At 33.7% G+C, this 24,254-nt stretch overlaps 4 protein-coding genes across 5 annotated transcripts; 1 reads left to right on the top strand and 3 right to left on the bottom strand.

Moving 5' to 3' along the window:
* Positions 1–1,162: 1,162 nt before the first annotated feature.
* On the bottom strand, positions 1,163–3,092 carry LOC129307506 (peroxiredoxin-2B-like). Its single transcript, XM_054948477.1, has 3 exons — positions 2,877–3,092; positions 2,189–2,268; positions 1,163–1,589 (listed from the first exon to the last, which is right to left on the bottom strand). The coding sequence occupies exons 1-3, from the start codon at positions 3,029–3,031 to the stop codon at positions 1,336–1,338; spliced, it is 489 nt and encodes a 162-aa protein (XP_054804452.1). The 5' UTR covers positions 3,032–3,092; the 3' UTR covers positions 1,163–1,335.
* A 5,156-nt stretch (positions 3,093–8,248) lies between these two features.
* Positions 8,249–9,469, top strand: LOC129301623 (zinc finger BED domain-containing protein DAYSLEEPER-like). Its single transcript, XM_054940186.1, has 3 exons — positions 8,249–8,800; positions 8,971–9,223; positions 9,339–9,469. The coding sequence occupies exons 1-3, from the start codon at positions 8,249–8,251 to the stop codon at positions 9,467–9,469; spliced, it is 936 nt and encodes a 311-aa protein (XP_054796161.1).
* A 1,431-nt stretch (positions 9,470–10,900) lies between these two features.
* LOC129296350 (uncharacterized) lies at positions 10,901–13,219 on the bottom strand. Of its 2 annotated transcripts, none has more exons than XM_054934953.1 (4): positions 13,089–13,219; positions 12,861–13,003; positions 12,242–12,487; positions 10,901–11,719 (listed from the first exon to the last, which is right to left on the bottom strand). In XM_054934953.1, the coding sequence occupies exons 1-4, from the start codon at positions 13,108–13,110 to the stop codon at positions 11,705–11,707; spliced, it is 426 nt and encodes a 141-aa protein (XP_054790928.1). In that variant the 5' UTR covers positions 13,111–13,219; the 3' UTR covers positions 10,901–11,704. The 2 variants fall into 2 exon arrangements, with proteins under 2 accessions (XP_054790928.1, XP_054790919.1); XM_054934944.1 differs by having other exon boundaries at positions 10,901–11,786.
* Positions 13,220–19,979: 6,760 nt separating this feature from the next.
* On the bottom strand, positions 19,980–23,865 carry LOC129294790 (transcription factor bHLH68-like). The gene is made up of 9 exons (XM_054933285.1): positions 23,467–23,865; positions 23,115–23,397; positions 22,516–22,593; positions 22,169–22,232; positions 21,542–21,609; positions 21,316–21,378; positions 21,060–21,104; positions 20,719–20,769; positions 19,980–20,611 (listed from the first exon to the last, which is right to left on the bottom strand). Exons 1-9 carry the CDS (start codon positions 23,682–23,684, stop codon positions 20,477–20,479), a joined length of 1,005 nt encoding a protein of 334 aa, XP_054789260.1. The 5' UTR covers positions 23,685–23,865; the 3' UTR covers positions 19,980–20,476.
* Positions 23,866–24,254: the final 389 nt, after the last annotated feature.

The raw sequence follows: 24,254 nt of genomic DNA on the forward strand, positions 1-24,254 counted from the left end.
GAGGGAGATCACACTCGTGGTAAGGAGAAGGAGAAGAAGACGGAGGGAAGGAGTATAGAAAGGAGATGATACTGAAAGGGTTTGTGAAGACTCTTGCAAGATAATAAAGAAACAAATATAGGGCTTAGAGGAAAAGAGGAGGAGAAGAAGGACCTCAGTGTATGTTTTTGAGTGTGTGTGTGGGGCACTCTAAGCTTTGAGGAAGAAGATGATTGTGTGTTTCATTATTTTATATTTAATTATAATTTATTAATTAAGACAAAGTAAAGGAAGGAAAAAAATTTAAATCTTATTTCATTATTTAATTAAAATATACTCCATTTAATATAACCTTATCGGTGAAACATTAAATGGGGGAAAAATAAAATAAGATTAAAATGAAATGAGGTTTGCAATCTGAGAGCAAATTGTAGATAATATGAATTGAATATTTTATAATTTATGAATTTATTTTAAATTTTTTGAATATTTTGAATTTTATTATTTAATTATACCTTTTTAAAAACTAAGATTTTTGACTTATTAATGTATTTTATAGTTGCAATCTATTTTTTTTAAAAGAAATGTAATTTTAATCTTAATATTTTTTTGAAAAAAATCAAATTAGTCACAAAAATTTATATAACAAAACTCATGTCTATTGTGGTCATTATATATTACAACTGATTTTTGAATCAAATTATTTAAATAAATTTTAATTTATTTAACTAACTTTGAAAAAAAATATTCAAACATAAATTACATTACAATTACAGACCTTTTTTCCTAACCCTTAATTTGCTAATATCAATTAATTGCCAACCTCAACTACAGATTTTTTTAATTCAAACATACGGGTTGTCTTGCTTACAAGTAAGTGTTACAATGGCCTTCTGTGGGGCAATGGCCAATGAGATCCCTATTCACAATAGCTCTATCCTAAACCCTTCAAAAGTTTTGTTGATAGTCATGAAAATAGGAATGCTAATTTTTTGGCCATATCTGCTAGTAATTTGGCCCATGGATACCTTACTTTCGGCCATGAATGCTAATTTCTTGGAGCTCGCTTCTTGTTTTGTTTCAATATAGCTGCATGTTCCATTCAAAAAAAAAATCACCTCTTCAAAAGCACCCTATAAATGAACTATCTATCAGGCACCGTCCAGTGAATTCAACACACCAGTAGTCATAAGAAAGAGCCGCTTTATTATTTCCATATGCAGTACGTCGTATCCCTCTAGATCACATATTACATATTCAAACCAGAATGTTTCGAATATCACAGTCAATGCGGGCACACACACAAGACACTAAAAGAAACGAGGGACTACAGACACACACAGCATCATGAGAGGCTCAAAGAGCTTTGATGATATCTTCAGCACTTGAGACTGTGAATTCTCCTCCTTTTTCAACATTCGCAACCTTCACCTTGAGATCTTCAACCAGAAGGGCATACCTCCTAGAGCGGGTGCCCAGGCCTTTATCAGTAAGGTCAAGCTCCAGCCCCAGAGCTTGGCTATATTTGGATGAACCATCAGCTAGGAACTTCACATGCTTGTTCTCAGGGTAAGTTTTGGCCCATGCGTTCATCACGTATGGATCATTAACTGCAAAATTATATTTAACCACAAGTCAGCCACCTAATGAAAACGATCTGTATCAATATAAATCTCATGCTCATGAGCTCATCCCAGCAACATTATTTTCAGTATGCACGACTCTTCGAAACGTTAGAGAGTCATCTTTTATTCACCTCCATGGCACGGATGACAAATCTCAACCAATGAGGTCTAAGAAATTCAACCTACGTATGTCCTGTTCATGTTAAAAATTATAATTCAGGACAGTCCAAATATAATTATTTTCTTCTGCGTATACCTTTTAATTTAAATCAGTCTCTTTCATAAATTGGTAATGAAACTGAAAAGATTGATACTATTTCGCATCATCTTAACTCATTTAAGATTCAATTAATATTAAATTAAAAAAAAACAAAAGCCACAACTCTGCAACATGTTTTGACTTCTGACTGGGCCAAATTGAATGAATACAAGGATTATTCCAAAGGCACCGGTGAGTAAGCGGCAACATAGACAAATAGTCACACAAACTAGATATTTACCAGCGCAAGCATATCTTAGATGAAGATGCATATATGGAGCAGAATAAAACATTACTGGAAGAAAAATTAAGATGTGATATATACCACTAATACAGATGATTTCATCCACACCCTTCCCTTTCAACTCCTCTGCTCTCTCAATGAACCCAGGTACATGCTTCAAGCTGATAGATGGATAAAAATGTAACAGTAATTTTAAAATCAAGTTGATAGAAAGCTTTGCAGGGAATTCGATGACGTAAACGTATACATATCCTATTGACAATTATGCAGGATAGGATTGCACTATTCCAAAATATAAAATTTTAGGAACCAGCAGTTGACTTTGGCTTGCAACAATGACAGTGACTTTCACGGACTCTCATTTCCTCTCTATTGGTTGAGCACCATGACTCATTCAATAATCGTACCACACTCCCAAGCTCCAAGGAAATTTTAAACGATCGAGGAAAACATGCAGACTTGGATCAGGCATAAAATGAGATTAGCAGCAAAAATAGCCCCAGCAATTCTACATTAAATGCCGAAAATACATAGACTCCTCGTCCTCAACTTCGATCAAAAGGAAACGGGTCAAACTAATGCGACAGACAGAAAAGGCAATTGGAATGAAAAAGCAGCAAATTTTGACAAGGCCAGTGCCCTATACACTGAGACGAGAAGCAGTCGAATCGGGTAATCTTTAGGGTTCAATATGCTAACCAATTTCTTCTAGTTCTAAATTTCTTAACGCAATAAACTACGAATAGCAGCAAAATCCAAGAGTTCTTACCTGCAAGTAGGGGTGAAGGCACCGGGAACACCAACGATGATGACCTTCTTACCGGCGGCAAGGGAGTGGATAGACACGGTTTGAGGCTTGTTATCATCATCCAAGTAGGACAAAACTCCGTCAGGAATCACATCTCCAGCTGCGATCGGAGCCATTGAAGCCGCCTGAAATGAGGAAAGTGACAACTGAGCCACTGCAATATATGAAGCTAGTGGAAAAGCTTCAAACTGGTGTGCTATAAGGGCGCCACGCATTTTTCCGTACTTCACTCGCTATTGTGCTATATTTGATAATAAAATTTGGAGTCCGGACATTTTTAACTCGATTTTTTGTTTTTTCCCCCTCATCCAATTAATTAGTGCGACATCAGGTGGGTAAAACATAACGATAGATCCAATGGTTTTATTGGATTTTTAAATTTTTTAATATTTTTAATTTTTATAATTTTGATAAGATCAGACACGGTCACGCACGCCCCACTAACTTTAGTATTTTCAATCCTTAATATTAAAAAAATTATAAAAATTAAAAATAAAATTCATTATACTATAAAAATCAATAATTATATTTTTAAAAAAATAAAAAAATTTTAAAATTACAAGTTAAAACTTTCTATTGTTCAAAGACGCTAAAAAAATTTAAATATTAATTTAATTTTTTAATTTTACATAATATTTTATTTTAATCTCCTAATTTTATAAAGTATTTTTTAATTTTTAAATTCTAAAACAATTATTTATATCATAAAATTTTTTATTAAACTTTTAAATATTAACAAAAATATTTTTAAAAATTGATACATTAAGTTTAATTTTTTAAAAAAATAATAATGATTGATATAAAAATAATTATTTAAAACATGTTGGAGTTAAGAAATTGAAAATATATTTTATAAAAATTCAGACATTAAATTAAAATTTTATATAAAATTAGAAAATTAAAAATATATTTAGTTTAGCTAAAAAAAATACATGCTTTGCTTGTTGGCTAAGCTAATGTAATTTTAATTTTAAATTTAATCAAATTAAATTTTAATTATGAATTTATTATTATTTAATAAAATGCTAACAATTCATTTGTTGATTATGAATATAATTATTTTATCTTGAGCATTCACTTGAAACATTAAGCCAATAAAATTTGCCGTCGCCCTTGATTTTTGTGGAGAATGTGTGAATGGAATAATTCGTAATGATTGTTTCAAAGGAATAATTTCGTAATTATGGGGTATGGGCAACATTGATGGTGCAGGGTCAAGGAGATGGGCAAAGCACATGACCTCCATTTTTTAAAAAATGTTTTTCTTAATATTTATATATACATTATCACACCACCCTAATCAATATTAATAACATTCTTTCTGTTTAAAAATATAAAATATTTTTAATTAAATCTTATTATTTAATAAAATAATTATTTATTTTTAAACTATCCTATCTTTTTATATTTATTTCTATTAAATATCCTATAATAAATATAAAGTTATGTATCGATAGTGACACTTTAAAAAAAACAATAATTATAATTTAAAAGATTGAAAATGTCATTTTAAAACATTTAATTTTTTAAAAAATGTTTACAGAGAGGAAGTATATTTTAATTGAGTTATTATTATAAGATATTTTCATTCCAATTTTGAGGTTTTTTTTTTTTGGGGTGAAATCTTGGCATAAATGATGAGTTGGAGTATTAATTGAAAATTCATCTCCTGATCACATTCATGCATTTTGCGCACAGATACACCCAGGCCGGCAGCAGTTTCGTTGGCAACCACTTTTGCGTGGCTTGCAGGGAAATTACTTTGCATTATTTCACTATTCTTAAAAAAAAAAATTCAATTTTTATTTCAATAATTCTAGACATACTCCCTCCGTTACTATTTATAAAACACTTTTTAATAAGAGCAAACAAAAATGATCAATTCAAACCAATCCAATCAAAACCTAATAAAATTGATCATTAGTAATGTTTGATTTGGTTTTATAAATTTAAAAACTTAATGGTTTAGTTTAAATTTCAATTTTTTTCTTAAAACATTTACCAAATTTGAATCATACCTTTTATATTTTTTAAGAGTATTTTTCATAATTAATATTAGATTATTAATTAGCGTTTATTATTTTTAAATTTTAACCTCAACAAAAGTTTACTCTAAGCCCAAAATACTTTAATAACATCCACAACCCTACATTTCTCAATTTTGATAATTTCTTTTAGAATAAAATATGATCCAAACTAACAAGAAGTGTATTATATTGGTCGTTGTTGATTGAGGAGAGTCAAATACTTCATGACTTTTATTGATTTAAAACAAGTTTATTTTCATTATAGATCTTAAGATAATGTCTAATGAAATTTATCTCATGTTAACATTACTTATAATGCATACACTCTTATGCTTATTAAGAACAAAATTTGAGCATTTTTATTTTTGATTTGATATTCATTTCTCATCAATAATAAAGTTGAGAATGTAACTTAATTTTGGAATATGAAAGGAAAAAAAAGAGTTAAAAAAATATTAAAACTTGATCCATGCGTGAACCAAACCGCTTAAAAATAAACCAAACCAACCTTAATAAAAAAAAAAAAACCAATCAAGAGTCATTCTTTGTGCAAACAGATTAGTTTGATTCTATTCATGTTTTAATTAAAACTAAAATAAACCATACCTTTGATCATCCTTACTTTCTAGAAGTAATTTTTTGTTTAAAATATAAGACTTATTGTAATAGTTAAATTATTTTTTTAATTTTATCTTTTCTTGATTAATGTGAAGATACTTAATGTAGTTATATTATTATTTAAAATTAAGGATAAAAATAATAGTATTTTTTATTCTTTAATGATATTAAGAAAGAAAAAACTAGCTTTTTTTAGTGTGAAATGTCTATCATAACTGATGTTGGCAAAATGACTACGGAGAACCATGGTTGACTCGGTGCTGGTTGAATCGGCGGTATTTTTTTTAAAATTTATTATAAGGCGTGCTTATATGTAAAGCCGAAAAAAACGGACCGAGCCCGTCGGGCCTACCCGTTTAAGCCCGTATAATAGGAGGGCCGAGCTTACAATTAGAACTTCAAAATGGAAAACGGTCTCAAACGGGCTGGCCCGTTTAGGCCCTAATTTAAACGGGCTAGCCCTAAAGGGCCAAGGGCCAGCTTGTTTAAGCCCTTATATTTTTTTTAATATAATAAACTAATGAGCAAAAGACTGGGCTGGACAAAAATTATGAGTTGGATTAGAGCCCATATTTCTAAAGGACAGAAGGACGAAATAAAAAAAACCAACCCTAATCTAAATCTTGTTCACTTTCAGTTCTGACTTTCATGCGGTGCGTCTCTTTTTGCTTTGGCTAAGCTGCTGAGTGCTGTCACCTGTCTGTGCACTGTGTTAACTAGCTCCCGTGAGTGAAGTAAGGCTCATCTGATCTCTAAATCTTCTCGGCGTCTTACTCAATCGCTCTTACCTTGCTCCCGTCAGAGTGTGGGGACCAGGACAACGAAGTTGCGGTCGTCAGTTCATCACGCTCTCATCTATAAATCTTCTCGCCATCGCCGACATCAGTTCGCTAGTTCATCAGTTCGTTAGTTCTATGCTGCTAGCTGTTGTGCTTTTCGCACAGCTCGCCGTCGTCCTATCTCCCTCCTCAGCTCGAAAGTAGCGTTCAAAGGCTGTAGTTCTAACCCCCACCGTGGCATCGATCTTCCACCGTCTTGCTGTTGCCATCAAGGTCGTGCATTGGTGTATTTCTGCCGTCATTCTGAACACAAGTTTACCAAGCCGAAGACTTCTCCTCTTTTGCTCGTGTGTTCTCTGTTCTTGCAAAATCACAAAGCCGTACTGTGTTGAGTTCTATTCTTATGTTCTCCATTCCTGAGTTCACAAAGTTCTCATTCATCAATGCTGTGTTGTGCTTGTACTCTTCAACCTTCCCTCTCTTCTCATTCACAAAGTTCTCATTCATCAATTGCTCGTACAGGTCTGAGTTTTCTCCTCTTTTACTTGGGTATTTGGGTGTTCTGTTCTAGCTTTAATTTGTGGCTAATTTATTTCTTTTACTTTGATGCAATGCAATAGGTAGACAGTATTGGGAATTTACAATGTCTGCCTCACAATCACATAAGAGTAAGAGTAAGGCAACCAATGTGTCTAGCAATGACTTAGCCAAGTATGATATGATCCCTAGTTCAGCTGTTGGCAGTGGCAATATCGTTGGAAAAGATAAAGGGAAAGTACTTGCTAGTATTGTTCAAGAGGTAGAGGACGTTCAGGTGGATGATGAACTGAAAACTAAAAGGTCCAGAGGTAAGTCATGTTCTTCTGTTCAGGAGACTGATGAATCCAAGTCTAAAAAAGCTAGAACTTTAACTTCTGATGTTTGGAAGTATTTTACTAGAATTGAGGTTAATGGGAAACCTAAAGCAAGGTGTAATGGCTGTCAAACTCTACTAGCATCTAGTAGGGCTAATGGTACTTCACATTTAAATAGGCATGCTAGATCTTGTAAAGTTTTGGACAAATTTCATGATATTGGAGTGATGTTATTGGATAAAGAAGGCAATATTAGGTGTCGAAAAATTAATAATATGCGAATTCGAAGGATTATAACTATGGCCATAATTGAACATGATCTTCCTTATTCCTTTGTTGAATACAAGTGGATCAAAGAACTACTTTTGACATTGAATCCTGATGTTAGGCTCTTTACTAGAAAAACTGCTGTTGCTGATGTTATGAAATTCTTCCTTCGACAAAAAGAAAATTTGAAACAAAAGTTGAAGAGAAGTAATAGTAAAATTTGTTTGACATCTGATTGTTGGACTTCTGTGACTTCTGAAGGGTATATTTGTTTGACAGCTCATTTTGTGGATGAAAGGTGGAAATTATGTAGTAAAATACTTTCATTTTGTAAAATGGAACCTCCACATTCTGGGATAGAGCTAGCTAGAAAAGTACATGAATATTTGACTGATTGGGGGATTGAGAATAGAATATTCTCTATTACTTTAAACAATGCATCTGCAAATGATAATATGCAAGACATATTAAAAGAGAGGTTGAGTTTGCAAGATGATTTCAAATTAGTGAGTAATGGAGAATTTTTCCATGTGATGTGTTGTGCTCATATCCTAAACTTGATAGTTCAGGAGGGTTTGAAAGTTACAAGTTTTACTTTGCATAAAATTAGAGAAAGTATTAAATTTGTGAAAGCATCAGAGGCAAGGTCAATTCTTTTTAAACAATGTGTTGAGCAAGTTGGTAGCATTGACACCTCAATGGGCTTACGGCTAGATGTGCCCACTAGATAGAATTCCACTTACACAATGCTTGAAAGTGGAATTAAATATCGTCGTGCTTTTGCACACATGGCTGTCAATGATACAAATTACAAGTTTGGTCTCACAAATGATGAGTGGGCTAGAGCAGATGCAATGTGTAGCTTCTTGAGGCCATTTGAGAAGATTACAAGGTTGATTTCTCGGTTATCATATCCTACATCAAACTTTTATTTTATGCAAATTTCCAAAATTGAGATGTTGCTTGATGCAAATATGAAGAGCCCTGATCCTGTGATTCAAGAGATGGCTAGAAAAATGAAACAGAAGTTTGACAAGTATTGGAATGAGTACAGTGTCATTCTTGCACTTGCAATAGTTTTTGATCCAAGATGGAAGTTTAATATAATACAATATTGCTATACGAAGATTGACCCTATCACTTGCCATGAGAAGGTTGCTAATATTAAGAGCAAGTTAATATTCATGTTTAATGAATATTCAAGCATGGGGACATCTACCAATCTTGAAGTTGATGGGGCTACAAGTGGATCAAGTTATAAAGCTTCAATAGTCACCACTCATCATTCTTCCTTGGCTTCAAGTGTTTCAACATCAACCTCTTTTGATGATGCCTTTGATGTAAGTTTTAAATTCCTTGTTTTTTTAAATTCTTTTGCCTTTTTCATTAATCTAGTATTTGTTTGATATTTTTTTAATCCTTTATAAATAATGATGCAAGATTATCAAGACATTTATGCAATTATGGACCATTCTTCCTTGGATAAGTCTGAATTGAAAATTATTTGGAGGAACCAATACTAAAGCCTGATAGTTGGAAAGAATTGGATGTCTTAAATTGGTGGAAGAGTAATCAACACCGATATCCAATTCTTTCGAGGATGGCGGCTGATATTCTTAGCATTCCGATCACTACAGTAGCTAGTGAGTCAGCTTTTAGTATCGGTTCGCGCGTCCTAACAAAGTATCGGAGTTTCATTCTTCCAGCTAATGTTCAGGCTATCATTTGCGTTCGTAATTGGTTACATGGTTTTGTGTATAATGGTAATTTTAATTTATATTTATTTTATTTTTTATCGTGCAAATTGCAAACAACATGAGAAATAATAACTATAATTGTGTGAGTATTTTTGTTTATTATTTGTTGCAGATAATGAAGGTGAAGAAGAAGAAGAAGAAAGTCTTGATATTTTTGCCCCTGATGAGCCAGCTATAAGTGAATCACAATCAAATTTTGTTGAGCTTGATGATAGTAAAGAAGAAGATAATGATGATGCTACCAATGTTTGAGTTATTGAGTATTTATGTGTATTTATTTAAAGATTTTCACGAGACTATGGTTCTTAGTGGTGGTGGATATTGAATAGATTCAGCTCATCTTAGCTTCATTGCATGCTATCATTTTTATTTAGATTGTGTTTCTAACATCTAACTCATTTAGATGTTTTGTTTCTTTGGATATTGCTACTTGTTAAGTTTATTGCTACTTATTTATTATGGTTAGTTTGATTGTTTATTGCTTATTGTTGTTTAGCTTATGTCATAAAGGAATGATTGAACCAATTTTAATTTAAGAAAAAAAAAGGCAAAAGGGCTCGAAGCCCGCAGGGCCGGCCCTAAGCCAGTTATGCTTAGGGCCGGGCTTCAAGATTGAGCCCCTCAAAGGAAACTCGGGCTTAAACGGGCTGGCCCTTTTAGGCCCGAGCCCTTCAAGGGTTGGACCAGCCCGTTTTCCCAACTCTACTTATATGAGATGCATTTTAAAAGATTTTTATGGTGTCAAATATAAGACACTACTTTGAAAAAAATTTATAGCATAATATTTTTATTTTTTACAAATATTTTTATTAATTATGGTTATAGAAAAATAATACTTTTCTAACTCTATTTATAGGTAAAAATAAAAGATTAATTTTGGTCTCATTTGTAAAGAACTTCACTTTTTTTTTATTTTCATCTTTACCTTTTTATTCTTATTAAATGTTATAAAAATTATTAAAAATAAGTCTTTTTATCCTAATTAGGGGGTAGAGTGGAAACTCAACAATTTTTTTTGATAAAAAAATTATTAAATTTTAAAATAAAATTAATGAGTTTTAAATTTTTTTTAATTCCGTTAAAACATGCTATAAGTGATTTATAAATATGATTAGAGGAAAGCATACTAAAGAGATAAAAGATAATTAAAACAGGCTGAATCTAATTAAAATAGTCTTGAAAATTAGTGGTATTTTTTTACAATTTAATGATACAAAATATTTTTAACTACTCTTAACCTGTGTGAAATAATTGAAAATGTATTATATGAAGGACGGAGGAGGGGGCATTATAGATTTTTTTTTAAAAAAAACCAATAATAGCTAGATGAGATCCGAATGAAATAGGTAAAATATTTTTAGGAAAGCCTTTAAGAATCAAAACGATGAAACAAAAAGCGATAAATTAAGAAATAATTTTATAATCATGTAGAAAGAGGAAAATGTAAAATCATTTGATGGGTTATGCTGTGAAGTTTTAAAATCTTCACCAAGACAAGAATACAAATGAATATTGCTAGGGTGGTTGTGATTGCATTTCTATGAGGCGACCAATTAAAATTGCCATCAACTTGAAGGTATGATTGATTTTTGACTACTGGAATGAATTGAAGTATGTAAAAGTAAAACTGGACGAAGTAAAATCACACGAGGAGATGAAAAGAGTTCAGAAGGCTGTGTCCCATGCAATAATAGAAGCATTTGATAAATAAGGCAAGGTGGAGAAAAGCCAAGAAAAAAATGCACATACAAATCCCATGCCTGGCTTTCTTATGAAAGGAAATCAGGAGATAAGGGAGCGAGAAGTCCTCCATAGAGTAGAACAATACAAATTGTCTTGCTTATGCTTTATTATACTTGGCTTCACAGAAATGAGGTTTTGTTAAATTTGGACGGCTAGAGAATGGATGTTTAATGGTTGGTCTTTTGTTTTTCTTAAAAAACAAAGCAAAAGCAAAAGCAAACTCTTTAGTAGGCGCACACTCCTTACTAACTCTAAAAGCAAGAGACGTGAACCTTGTGTGGCGGTGTCTTGCGTGACAATCATCATGCGGATTCAGTGGCAAATCCTCTTGCAATTGCTGAATTAACTAGCCTGATTCATGGTCTTGATATTTGTTGGTTGAAAGGACTCGTAAAAGTGCATCTCTATACTGACTGCATAGAGGCCATTTCATTGATTCTTGAAGGCTGTAACAGGTGAATTCCCTTTGCTGATTTTGTTGACAGAAGCAAGATCTCTTTACCTTGGGGATTGGCAAGTAGCGATCAAACACGTGTACTGGGAGGAGAACAAGCAAGCACATCTCCTGGCCAACTTCTCTCACACTTTAAATTCAAACTTCATAATCCTAGATAACCCTCCCCTTTGTATATCAGAAGGTGGTGGTTGGTGAAGGAATTTTGTTTTGTTTGACGTATTTTACTCTTTATTAACAATCAAGCACATCCCCCTTGCCAACTTCTTCTTCTTGATGTTGTTGTTGAGCTAGCAAAACAGTATCTGCCACGGTTTAATTTCAACTTCTGCTAATAACCTTGTTTAATGCTTGTCACTTCCCAGCGCGACACTCAAAAAAAAAAAAAAAAGGAAAAGAAAAGAAAGAAGACGGTAAGAACTGGCAGTCTGAAAAATCATTCATGTTAACATTTCCCTGCATATCCACTTCTAAGCTATGTACATCTTAAAAAATGTATCATATATCTCTAACAAAAGCATTTCAAAGGTTTAATGAATTTAATATCGGTCGGTCAGATACGTGAATGACCTTTCTCTCCAGCAGGAAAATTTTGTTCACCCTCTTAGTTTATTACCCGTGCCTGCAAATTATCAGGGCATACAATAACTCTCTTGGGGGGGGGGGGGGGGAATCGAACACTATTGTTTTAAGTCAAACTTGTTTTTTCCGTTTGATTGGAAAAGCCAAGCATGTATGCTTCTTGGTGAGCTGGAGCAAATTTCTCTCCAGAAAAGAATTGTAATCAATACATTCTAACAGGATGATTCTAAGGGAAAAAGGGGTACCTGAATTCGGCCACCAGAGGTTCCAATCACCAAAATTTCTTCATTGCCTTCGATAGCCATGCAAGCAATCTTAACTTTTGTACCAATCTGTAATGTATCAATTCTATTCTGTTTCTTCCTATCCCAAATTTCCACAGCTCTTCCCTTGCATCCTAAGTAAATTAATTCTGAGCTCATTGCCATCGTCCTCATTTCTGATGCAGTTACAAGTGATCCAATCATATTGTAATTGGACGTGTTCCATATCTTGCGTACAAAGTTAGATGATTAACTTCGGTACACCATTCACTGAAGCAGCATCAATTACTTTAGATTCCTTTTCATACTACAAAACCCTAGACAACCCTTGGGGAAGAACTGTCGTTTATTCCAAGAATCTGAATAAATTCTTGGGCGATGAAAGGAGAATGAAATCCTCGTGCTTATGAGTTATGAACTATTGTAAACTTATTAGGTTCATTTTGGAGGTAACACGGATGTTTATTATGGGAATCATTCAAAATTTTAACTGCTTACTCGGAAGTTTCACCCCGAACATGATTACGAGACTCAGGAAGGGGCAATTTGTTTAATTTTCTGCCTTTTCCTTCTAAGTATTTCTAGATTATGGTAGAGATACCTTTATAGCAGCTCCATCCAAAGTAGAACTGGCTGCATAGATACATTCACCACGAATCTGCAGGGCATAAACGTGATTTGCTTCACCAAGCAATCTTTTAGAACCACTTTGAATTTGACAGTTCCTGTTTCCAAATCTATCTCCTGAAATTTCAAATGGGCATTATTTTCAGAATTGTGAAAAGAGTCACAGTGGGTTTAGACAGTCAGAACTCTGAAAACTTGCTACCTGAATACTGGTGTCGTGGCATCCACAGTAAAGTCTTTCGTGAACAAGAGTCAAGCACCTGACGTATTTGTTACTGTTTAACAGCCTCAATTCGCCATTCAATGATTGAACCTTCAGAAATAACAACGTTGTTTCGGACTTCAGGTGAATAAATGATTTCACTTTTTTTCCAACTACACAAGACCTAGCTAATAAGCATTACATTCATTAGCGGGAGAAGAAGCATCAAGCTCCCTGCAGTTAAAACTAGGCCACTCAGAGATTTACCTTTTAAAGAAAGAATCAGAGAGAGCAAAGTAAAAGAAAACAATGCAACATGTAACTCGTAACAATTAATCAAGCAGGATGTACGAGTGTAACAGAAAAGCTTTTTCCTACTAAGAGGAAGACTCGTGTTATTTTGGGATCTGGCGTGCCTGGTCACATCAGACTCTGGCCCATCCGATGAAAAAACATCAAGGATTCATGATTTCATTCAGTACCTTGACACCATTTCCCTGAGGAATGTAGCAGAATTTGCTGTTGGTTATAGCTAAATTACGAATGTGATCTTTCATATCATGCAACTGCCCACTGTATTGCTGATTTTCCGAGAGACCAGACCTGGTCATCAATGAAAAGAGAGTTTTATTGAGATGGAAGTATAACATTTTTTTTTTTCAGACAAAAAAGAATAGAGGACATTACCTTTACAGATCAATCAAGTGAACTACTGCATAGTTTGTCACCCAGCTTCCAAAATTTCCAAACTTGAAGCAGCTTTCATGTGTTCTTGCGTCTGTTGTGTCAGATGGAATAAGTTCCCCCTCGCTGTGTAGACCTTTAGAAATTACAAAGAATTTGTCAAATGAGCTTATGTTTTTATATTGCACAAAGCTGTTAGAAAAATTAGACCATAAAATTTGTTTTTGTCCAGTTCAAGTTTGTCCTTAGTTTCAAGCTATTCAACCTATCAAGCATGTCGCATAATATCAGTAGATTCCCTTTTGTTAAGCATAAATCTACGTTTGAACATAATTGGCTCTTGCATGAACCCAGCACTTCCACCAACAATCAAGCACAAGTTGCTAGTTTGATCACATGTACATTGGTTAAAGTAAACATTGGTTTAGTTTCAACTTATTATTCCAGTTATTCAAGTAGTTTGTTTTCTGCAATTAAAAATCATTTGAGGTGCTGAAAATATTTGCAACAGTTTAATTACCTTGATACTTCCATCTGAATGGCTTGAAAAAATTTTATCCTTATGACAAATGACAGACAACACTTCTCCATTCTCACTGCAGTCCACCTGAATCAACTCTTTATGCATCTAGATGTCCTGTTTCAATCAAGAACATTTACATGGCTAACACAGCGGTTCTATTTTAAAATGATTTAATAATATAGCAAACTTACTGCTTTAGATTCATTCTTTTCAACCAGAACTTTAAGCATTTCAGGTGCAAGGAGGGAGAATCTCTTTAGCTCTCTCAGACCTTTTAGGACATCCCTAGTGTAGGAAGTAAGATCAAGCACTCCATCTAAAATTTACAATGTCAAGCGCACTCCCCATTTTCTGAATTTCTAAAATAATGACACGCCGTCTTACATGTATCAGCAAATGGTATAAAGTAAAACAATTCACTTCAAGTCTTAGAGCTTTATGAACACGGCATGAGGAGACTTGTTTGACACTGATCAAAATATAAAGATGCCAAAATAATGATATACATATATAAACCCTGAAATAAATTAGTTTGTTGCATTTTGTGTCTTATTATTTTTCATCCAGATGCAGCCAACTTGCTTTTCATTATTTCTTAAATAGAACTTTTGGTTCAAACAGAAAAGCATGGCTTGTACAACTTACCAGGGTGCTGAAGAAAGCTATTTAAAGCGAGCATCGAAAGGACTCTATCTTCTGTGTCCTTAGCAGATTTTAATATAGATACAAAGCGCTTGAGCATGCAGACACAAGCTGCTCCTCGCATTCCTGTATCAGGTAGAATGTTAAGCATGTATGTAAGCCATGTGGCTGATATAAAGCATGATGAACATAGCTGTGTACTTCAGCTTTTCAGGCCTTTGGAAAGCCTCAAAAGGTAGGTCAAACTCATGGCTAACTAAAACGGATGCAATTTTTCTCTCCCAATCTTCCAGTTGTTTTCAAATAGAAATGAAAATAATAATAAATAAGGTAACCAAAAGCATTATCTTTGTTATCAGGATGTGTAATATCCTGAATTTTAATTCTCAAACTTAAGATATTAATTATGGGAGATTAGTAATGAGTTAAGAGTTGAATGGTTTGGAAACAGTTAGAATGGATTATCGGAACTAATTATTGTCAGTTACAGCCTTAAGATCGGATCTGGAAGCTTAATGAGCCGTGCAGGCCCAAAATGAGAGAGTTATGAGATCCTGGGTTTTGAATTTCATCTGCGGGCAGGATGATAATTTTACTAAACATGGTTAGATTGTTGCGTAACAAGTGGTAGGGATGGGATAACAATAAAAAAGAGGAAAATGAGGGGCATTTTGGAGATTTCATGGACTTTGAAATTTGGCGGAACCCAGGCATGCCGCCCTGCCGGCCAAATAAGCCGTTACAAGGAACAGTATATTCACATATTCATCACATTGAATTAAAGCCAAAGCCGTGATTCAATCCCTCCGCGATGCTCACTTTCACTTTCGCGTTCACTAGTCAAGTAGTCATGTTCTTCTGCTTCCACTATTTTACACCTCAATCTCTTCCACACATCGTCTCCTTTCTTTTATTATTTTTTCTTAAATCCTACTAGCGTTATACGCAAGCATCATTCCATTTCTTTCCACGTGCCTTGTGTGTGTTCTTTTTCTTTTTCCTTTTTTTTTTCAGTTGTTGTTTTGCTTAGTTTGCTTCAATTTTCTCAATTCAAATTGATCGAACATTAGTAGCTTAAGTTTGGATTTTGTAAATATCATATCTAAGTTGCTTGTTTGTGTTTTCATTTCTCTTTTAAGTTGTGATGGTGTTCTTTGCAATGTTTTAAAACTCAAACTAGATCGAATGATTCGACCGTCTATCACTTAATAAAACGACCTAGTTCAACCATTTGGATCACTTTCACATTCAGACAGGGTTGACTTGGATAGTTTTAAAAGAACCGAATTTGATTCAGAAATCGAAATGAGTCAACCTAGGTCAAAGCCAAAAAAAAATTTTAAAAAAATGTAGGCTAAGTTACTCAAATTCATAATTTCTCTTCTCTAATCTCTAACCTCTCCTCCATGACTTAAGCCCAATTTCTAACCTCTCTTCCAGCTTCTACTTCTAACTCTAGCAATCCAGTCTTTGACATCAAAATCAAAAGCTCATGAATCATAATATAATGATGTACCTCCAACTCCAGTGTTTTACTTCAAGATCGTGAGCTTGTGACTACATGTCTCTACCTTTAGCTCCAGCAGTCTACACATCTAACCTTTGGCGTTGAGATTCCAAACACCATCAACAAATTAATGTTTTATTTATATATTTTTTATAAATAAATATTATTTTTATTTAATTTTTACGTTACTAATTCAAATTGCCGGTCTTACCAATTGAATCATGAAAATCGCGGTTCGTTGCTCTTTTCGATTTAATATCCAATCCAAGTTTCAAAACAATGGTTCTTTGTGCTTGAAAAAAAGAAAAAATTTGAAGAAAATGAATTTCAAGTGAAACTCAAGTGGCTTTAATATCAAGAAAGAAATGAATTCATTGTTTTCATCACAAGATGAATTGATTGCTTGCACGAGTTGTTTGAATGAAAGAAGACAATATCATATGCATTTAAATGCTACTTATACTCCATGTATTGGTTCTTCTCAATATTATGACTTTTGTTATATTTATTATAGACAAAGTCATTCTTGTGAGTGTTGTTATCTTAGCAAAGTCTCTAACTATATGGGGGATGATTTCATTAAAAGCAAGACTTATTTTGATCATTCTTTTAATCCTAATTGGAGTTTACAGAAACATGAGTTTCTGGATCCTCATTTAGATTATTATTTAAATGAAATAACCCCACCTTTTCACTCTCATCTGTTGAAGAAAATGTCTAAGAGTATAAGAAAGAGTCTTGCTTAGAAAGATAATTTGAGGACCTTACGGATGTATCAAAGAAACTTACAAATTCACAAAAAAATTGTCACTAGTGTTGAGTCAAGTGTTGAAAATATTAGAACCTATATAAGCCAAATATTAAAAGATATTAAAAAGGTAAAGCAACAAAACACTACCATCATAGGTTTTTGTGTGTCTTTTTAAGTGTCTCCAGTTTTGTTTTGTTTATTTTTTTTTAAAGTTTTTTATTGGGATAGATAAACAATATAAGTTATTTGTCCTTACGTTTCGTGTTGCCTTTTGTATTCAGCTTCAGACTTTTGATTCAGCTCAAGCAAGGACTTAATTTTTATTAATAAAAGTTTAGATAACTTAGGTACCCTTTATCAGGGCATGTTTTCAAATTCAAAAAAACGTTACAAAACTATTCACTTACAAGGTTCTTACAAAATTCATAGCGGGATTTAATCTTATTATCTTGTAAATCAATCATTATGATTTGTATAAATTTTATTGGTAAAACTTTAGAGGAAATCAGGCATGCATGGATTTTGTTGTCGTTAATAACAATCGTGATGTCCCTAGGTTTCGTATGCGAGCAAGGCATCCTCGTTCGTGATCCAACTCGCTTGCTTTATTTCCTTCCCATTTGTTCAATATTCAAAATACTTATCACATTCTTCTCATTGATCCTGACCAGTTACCAGTACTCATAATAGCCCAGATCCTATTACATTCTATACATACATTTTTACATTTTCTAAAAAAAAAAAATTCTCCACACATCTTAGTGTGCATGCAACTTTATATTTTATTTTTGAATTTAATATTTTCATAAATTATACTATTTTTTATAATACTAACAGGATGTAGTTTGAATTTTTATAATTTTTTTAATATATGAGACCTTTAATAAAAATAAGTTCATTCAGAGACTATAATGATATTCTCCAATACAATTTAATGTATCAAAGGGCTTATAGGGCCAACCTACCAGACGAGCCCACTTAACGCACATTCCTAGCTGCATTGGCCCAGCCCAATATGATATTCAAAGATCGTCTTGGCCCATAATGAATCGTTTCTTTTAATATTATGTACATACTGATGATTTCAAAATTATTTCATTTATTTGGCAGTATTTTAATCCCTGGTTTGTTAAAGGAAAATGAACTATGGAAAATGATCATAACACAAAAAATTAGCCTCCAAAAAAGCATACAAGACGACCAAGAATATGACATTGAAACGACAAGCAGCTACAAAAGTCTACGTTGGAGCCTTGGAGGCAATAATGGACGACCTATGTCGCATCATCAAACATCTGAATTCTGAAAGAAGAATCGATTGACAATATAATGGAAATGACATGGCCTGGCGTTTTTGGGATTATTTGTTGCAACGAAAATCCATTCTTGTGCTGCAGCCAAAGGCATATTTATTTCTCTGAATATAGGAAAAATTATATTAAAAACAAAAAACCTGGCATAGGAGCCAAGCATAGTCGGGGAGGGAAAAGCTCTTGGATGTCTTCGTTGATGATTGGATGCAATCTACATGCAGGATCTAACTAGAAGAAGAATCTCGATTTATACATGAAAAACTGATCATTTTCAGTGGAAAAATTAAAGGCATATTTACGAGAAAATCATTTAATGAAAGCAACTAATTTCAAAATTAAAATAAAAGATGTTCAAATATTATGTCAAAAAATAATACTCCCTCCAGTCTTATTTATAAAGTACATTTTAGAAGTAATTTTTGATCAAAAATATAGAATATCTTGTAATAATTAAACTACTTTTTTATAATTTTATTTCTTCTTGATTAGTATTAAGGTATTTATTATAATTGTATTATTATTTAAAGCTAAAAATAACAACAAAAGTATATTTAATTTTTTTAATATTAAAAAAATAATTTTTTTATATGCGAGAAACAATTGAATGATGATGATGGCAAGTCAAATAAGTTTCCTTGTTTATACAAATGGATATATAGATTGGTAGCCCCCACGTGAATGCAAAATTGCTGGTATTCTCATCTTCATCTTGCATGGGATTTCCGTTGATAGATTCTTCTTGGGATTCTTGTCAAGATAAAAGCACATATACAGAAATCAAATGTTCTCAATAATTAGAGCTACTATTTGGAAATTATGGGACGTGACCTGATAGGTATAAGGTGCTATTTTAATTTCTTGTCGTTGTTCTTTGTGAATCTACTGTACATGGATTAGATATCGGTTTTTTTTTTGTTGGGTTGGCCTGAAGATTAGATATCGTTCTTGTCATTATGTAATACATAAATCCATATTTTTAAGTCAAGCTTGGTTTTTAATCATTCTTCGACCACCTAAATTTTATTTCGTCTAATTATCCCGGGCATAAAAAGGAGTTTTGTTTTCCAATTAATTATATTTACAAACGGATATAAAAATATCGTCCAACTATTAACATTTAAATTTACAATAATCAAGTACTGCTATACATTAGCAATAAGATCTCAAATCCCGAAGTTTGATTCAGTGATATAACGTGGTTTTGTGTTTGGAATATATAATGGACATACGGAAGAGATTCATCTTTTATGCATTAGGCTATCATTTGCATATCTTTTTTTTCTTTGCCTGAAATAATGCTGTCAATACATCAATCATTCTCATATGTAAAGAATTCATCATAACCTCTTAGATGTAATTTAAGATCAACTTAGATATTCCTTAATGCTAATCATAGGTATTTGTGTGTGTTTAATTGTCCTTAGTCCCAAAAAATAAAGAAAGATTGAAGAGCTAGAAGCTGGAGATCAGATGAGGATGAAAATGACAAATGTAGTCACTAGTCGACGTAGCTTAGCATTAATTCATCAATGATTGATGATTGATCATACAAATAATATTGCATATACACATTAACTAAAATCTAGGATAGGCCGATATCATCATCATCATATCGGTTAAGCTAATTGATTAAGGAAGATAATAGCGAAAAGCTGGATTTAATTTGCATGAACAACAGTAGTAGTCCTTTAAATAATTAGGAGGAAGCTAGAGATTGCAAATTGGGAATTAATTAATTGATGAGAAGACAGTACATGACTCAAGCATCAGTGTTATTCAGGAAGAAGCAGTATAGCATCATGAGCAATCAGCCTTGGAAAGTCTTATAGCAGATTGACTGCTCATGATGGTATAGCATCATTTCCTTGAATTAATTTGGTTCTTTCATCTGTGTCCTTCCATGCATGATCTGGCTTCTTTTTCTTCTTCTTATGCGATAATATTAATTAATGGCCAAATAATTCTGATCTATCGAAACCCTGCGCCTAGTGCAGGAGCCCAATAGTCTGCTCCATTATCACTCCCAACTTGCATTGTGCACGACACTGGAACCAGACACAATCCTCTACTTCTCAGGTCCTTCTTCCCTTCTTCTTTTGATTCCTATATATATATATATATATTTAGATAGTATCATAGTAACACCGTCAATACATATATATGATTATAATCAGAGGTTACTTAGTGGAAAAAGAATTAGTAATTATTACCTGCGGATTACTACAAGGCGCTTTCCTCTTCAAGCTGTTTTCATTCAGCAGCTGATGATGAAAGCCAGAAAATATACAAAGAGATGAGAGTTTATAAATAAATATAAGTATATTATCATCATCTAAACCTTCTCTCTTGTTTTAATAAGGTAAAAGGAAGCCACTTGTATCTGATTAATTTTAGTATAATAATGTTAAATCTGATAAAGCTGGTGACATGTCCATTCATTAGTCATCTACCTTGTTCATTTAACAAATAAGAAATTGTAGCATCCTTCCAAATACAAAAGCCCCAAAGCCCTTTTAAGGGGTTAATGGATCCAATGAAAAAGCCATTTTACCTGACCAGGGTCTTCAGGGAATATACAATTATTCTCTCCTTGAACCTAACAACAAATTAAATACTATTAATCACAATTTATAATCATGTCATAATTACTAGTATACACTATACAGTACTCATGCAAGCACTGTGACTAAAACCGAATAAACCAGGCACATGCAAGAAGAAGAATGTGTGTGTGTGTGTAATTGATGAGATAATTAATTAACCACAGAGAAGGGTTTAATGTAATTGAGGTTAATTAAATTTCTTACAGCAGATTGTTGGTGCCTGAGGCTTGATGATGTGGCACTGCCCAAGTATGGTAAGCTAAGGACCTGCAGAATCCGAGGGTCAAGAAGAGGAAGAGGAGGGAACTTTGAGGACTTCAAGAAATAGAATAATGAAAGAACAAAGTGAAATGGAACTTTAAAGCTAGCGTGCGAGCCAACACTGACTGACTCATGGTTGTTTGGTGAGAAAAGAATGAAGAAACATCACCTCGATTTGACTCTGAAGGAATCTGATATACCCAATAGCTTCTAACAGCACAGAGGCCGTGTCAGTCTGCAAAAGTCACAAATACCACACCGCACTAAATGTTAATCATCCACAATATATTCTCTCATCTTTTTGTTTTTTTTGGATGATACAGAAAAGTATAACGGACGCGGAACTTCATGTAGAAACTTTTATCATTCTCTTAATCGAGTGGATTCAAATCTCTCACACAGATGAGAAAATGCATTATTACCCATTGTGCGTGTCTCACTATTTTTCTGACACGAAAAGTCGAAGACCTCTGGAAAATGAGAGAATCTGTCTTGACTAGACTCATGCTTATGTGGTCGACATAATTTTTGTGATTAATATTGTTTAAATAAATTTGCATTTTTACTTTAAAAGTGAATCTGAAAGACCAAAATGATAAAGTATAACTATAACTTGTAATAACTAGAAAAAGGTATACGCTTTTTATACTTGTGGGCTTCTTCCTGTCTTCACAGAGATTTATTATTTTTTTAATTGGACTGTTGTATGTATATGTGTACAAAACTAGAATTTTGATACGTGCAGTTTAATTATACAATTAAGGTGTCGTTCCAAATTAACTAAACTAGGCTTACCTTCCGAATGGAGAAACTAGCTGATGAAGGGCTGTGATTCTGTCACCCAGCTTCTCCTTCCTAACCTGAAATTGAGAAGATAATGACAGGTACACATGCTTGACAGTTAGTTTTACACAAGGATTGGTTGATTCAGTTGGCTGAGAATAATTATTCTTCTTCTGGGATAACTTGAGGAAGAAAGAGATAAAGAATCAGCATGATTGGGAATTGGACAAGCAAGAAAGACAAGAATTACCACTCACACATGATGTCTGTTTGGGTGTGCTATCTAAAAGCCCAAAGAGAGTTGAGTGTTTGGAAATTTCTGCGTGGCTATAATATATACGTTGTTCACATTATATATACCTTGAAGGTAGACTGAGCTCCAGAGCCTTGAACCCTAGCCTTCTTCGCTGCCCCACCAGTAGTTGCACTGCTGTTACACTTGACAACGAAATTTTGGTTCATTAGAATAGTATCTAATAACCCCCATAAGACTAAATAATTAAAAGAGATATAAAGTAATAGAATTATTATAAGTTGGTTCAAAGAACACAAGGAGAAAAAAAGAATCCCAAGCAATTCACAAAAAGCAGGATGACCGGAGCTCTTGATATTAACTATTAAAGACAAGCTTTCAGGTGTCGGGAAAATTTAAACTTTCATGTAGAACCCAAGAACTTCAGCTCAAGAACACCTTCTATGACAAAATTGCCCAGGAGATCAGAACCTGATCTTTTTTTCACTCACAACTTGTAGGCCCCTTTTTTGTAATTAAGAAATAATTCCCATCGATCAAGCACCGCCTAATTAAGGCACCGAGATGGTGAAGTACGTTCCGCAAACATAGTTTGTGTGACTCGTTTCCAGGAACAAGAGGAAAACAAGTAAAACAACAGTACTACTTCAACAATATTGGGGGTGTTAATAGAATGCTTATAGGAAACCTAGCATCTGTCTCTTACCTCAGAAGATGGATCTGGCAGAGACGGCTTAGCATCGGCTTGATTGTTAGAGAAATCCAACATATTGCTGCTGAAACTTGTGACACAGGACTTTGGAGAAGAAGCCGGCACAACTATTTGATGAGGCCAACCAGTAGGTTTCACTGCCTGAAATTCTTCGCTGTTTCCATGGCCATAACCATAGCTGTTCACTGAACTTTCTTGCTTAATATCCACGAGAGCTGCATTCGGTGCCTGAAACTGACCCATGCCTCCTCTATCTTCTTCAGCCATCGATCCACCCCTTTAACCAAAAACCATAAATCAATATCACATAGATCATAGCTAAAGAAATACATGTGCAGATACGTACATGAGAAGTTGGGTCCATGAGTCTGGAAAGTGGTGTTGATTATTGAGGTCATGTTGCCAAGAAGGCAGGTGTTGATTGGGTAGAAAATTGGAAGGAGAGGACAAGAAAGGAGAAGGTTGTTGAGGGCGCATGGTATTAATATTGATGTTCCACCAGTTAGGGTTGGCCATCATTTGCTGCACCGGTGAGCTCTGATGAAGAAGATGACCTCTATTCATGCCTTCTTCTGATGCTGTAACTCTCTCTCTCTCTCTCTCTCTCTCTCTGTGATCTCTCTATCAAGTTAATTAAGAAGTGGAAATTCTCTCCTTTCCTCCCGAACAAGGGTCTTTGTAGAATCTGAGAGGTCCTCCTGCTGTTGATTATGTAGGACTAGCTAGGAGAGGAACGATACTGCAATTGGTCCCATATATATACATACATATATATATTATAATGCAATTTGAATAATGTTTAATGATGTAGCTATTAGCTAGAGGTTTGTGAATGCGAACCCTCTCTGTCTTTTGTTTTTCTCTCCCTTTCTTTCTTTATTGCTTTGCTTTGCTTTTCTTTTCTTCCTTCCTTTCGATGTTTTTCCTTTCTCGCCTTTGCTTTTTCTATTTCTCCACCGCTTTCTTTTGCTTTATCTTAAAGTGGGACAAAAAAAGGTGGTACCAGTTCCCATTAAATTAAGAATTCCAATATACATATATATATATATATATATCTGCATCTCATCATCACACCCGAGTGCATGATATTTCTATGCTACGAAGCTACGTGGCGCCTCAAGATGCCACATGTAC

The sequence above is a fragment of the Prosopis cineraria genome, unplaced genomic scaffold (assembly GCF_029017545.1).
Source record: "Prosopis cineraria cultivar Desert tree isolate PC_DT_omini unplaced genomic scaffold, ASM2901754v1 PC1, whole genome shotgun sequence".
Taxonomy (NCBI): Eukaryota; Viridiplantae; Streptophyta; class Magnoliopsida; order Fabales; family Fabaceae; genus Prosopis; species Prosopis cineraria.

Coding starts and splice junctions, on each gene's coding strand:
- LOC129301623 (XM_054940186.1), top strand. CDS start 8,249: ATGGCTGTCAATGATACAAATTACAAGTTTGGTCTCACAAATGATGAG. Junction 8,801..8,970: donor CTTTTGATGATGCCTTTGAT/GTAAGTTTTAAA, acceptor AATTATTTGGAG/GAACCAATACTAAAGCCTGA. Junction 9,224..9,338: donor ACATGGTTTTGTGTATAATG/GTAATTTTAATT, acceptor CAGATAATGAAG/GTGAAGAAGAAGAAGAAGAA.
- LOC129296350 (XM_054934944.1), bottom strand. CDS start 13,110: ATGCCACGACACCAGTATTCAG. Junction 13,004..13,088: donor GCCACGACACCAGTATTCAG/GTAGCAAGTTTT, acceptor TTGAAATTTCAG/GAGATAGATTTGGAAACAGG. Junction 12,488..12,860: donor TGGATGGAGCTGCTATAAAG/GTATCTCTACCA, acceptor TTTGTACGCAAG/ATATGGAACACGTCCAATTA.
- LOC129294790 (XM_054933285.1), bottom strand. CDS start 23,684: ATGAATAGAGGTCATCTTCTTCATCAGAGCTCACCGGTGCAGCAAATG. Junction 22,233..22,515: donor GAGCTCAGTCTACCTTCAAG/GTATATATAATG, acceptor TCTCAATTTCAG/GTTAGGAAGGAGAAGCTGGG. Junction 21,610..22,168: donor GCTAGTTTCTCCATTCGGAA/GGTAAGCCTAGT, acceptor TGTGACTTTTGC/AGACTGACACGGCCTCTGTG.
- LOC129307506 (XM_054948477.1), bottom strand. CDS start 3,031: ATGGCTCCGATCGCAGCTGGAGATGTGATTCCTGACGGAGTTTTGTCC. Junction 2,269..2,876: donor GCCTTCACCCCTACTTGCAG/GTAAGAACTCTT, acceptor TCCATCTATCAG/CTTGAAGCATGTACCTGGGT. Junction 1,590..2,188: donor TGAAATCATCTGTATTAGTG/GTATATATCACA, acceptor ATAATTTTGCAG/TTAATGATCCATACGTGATG.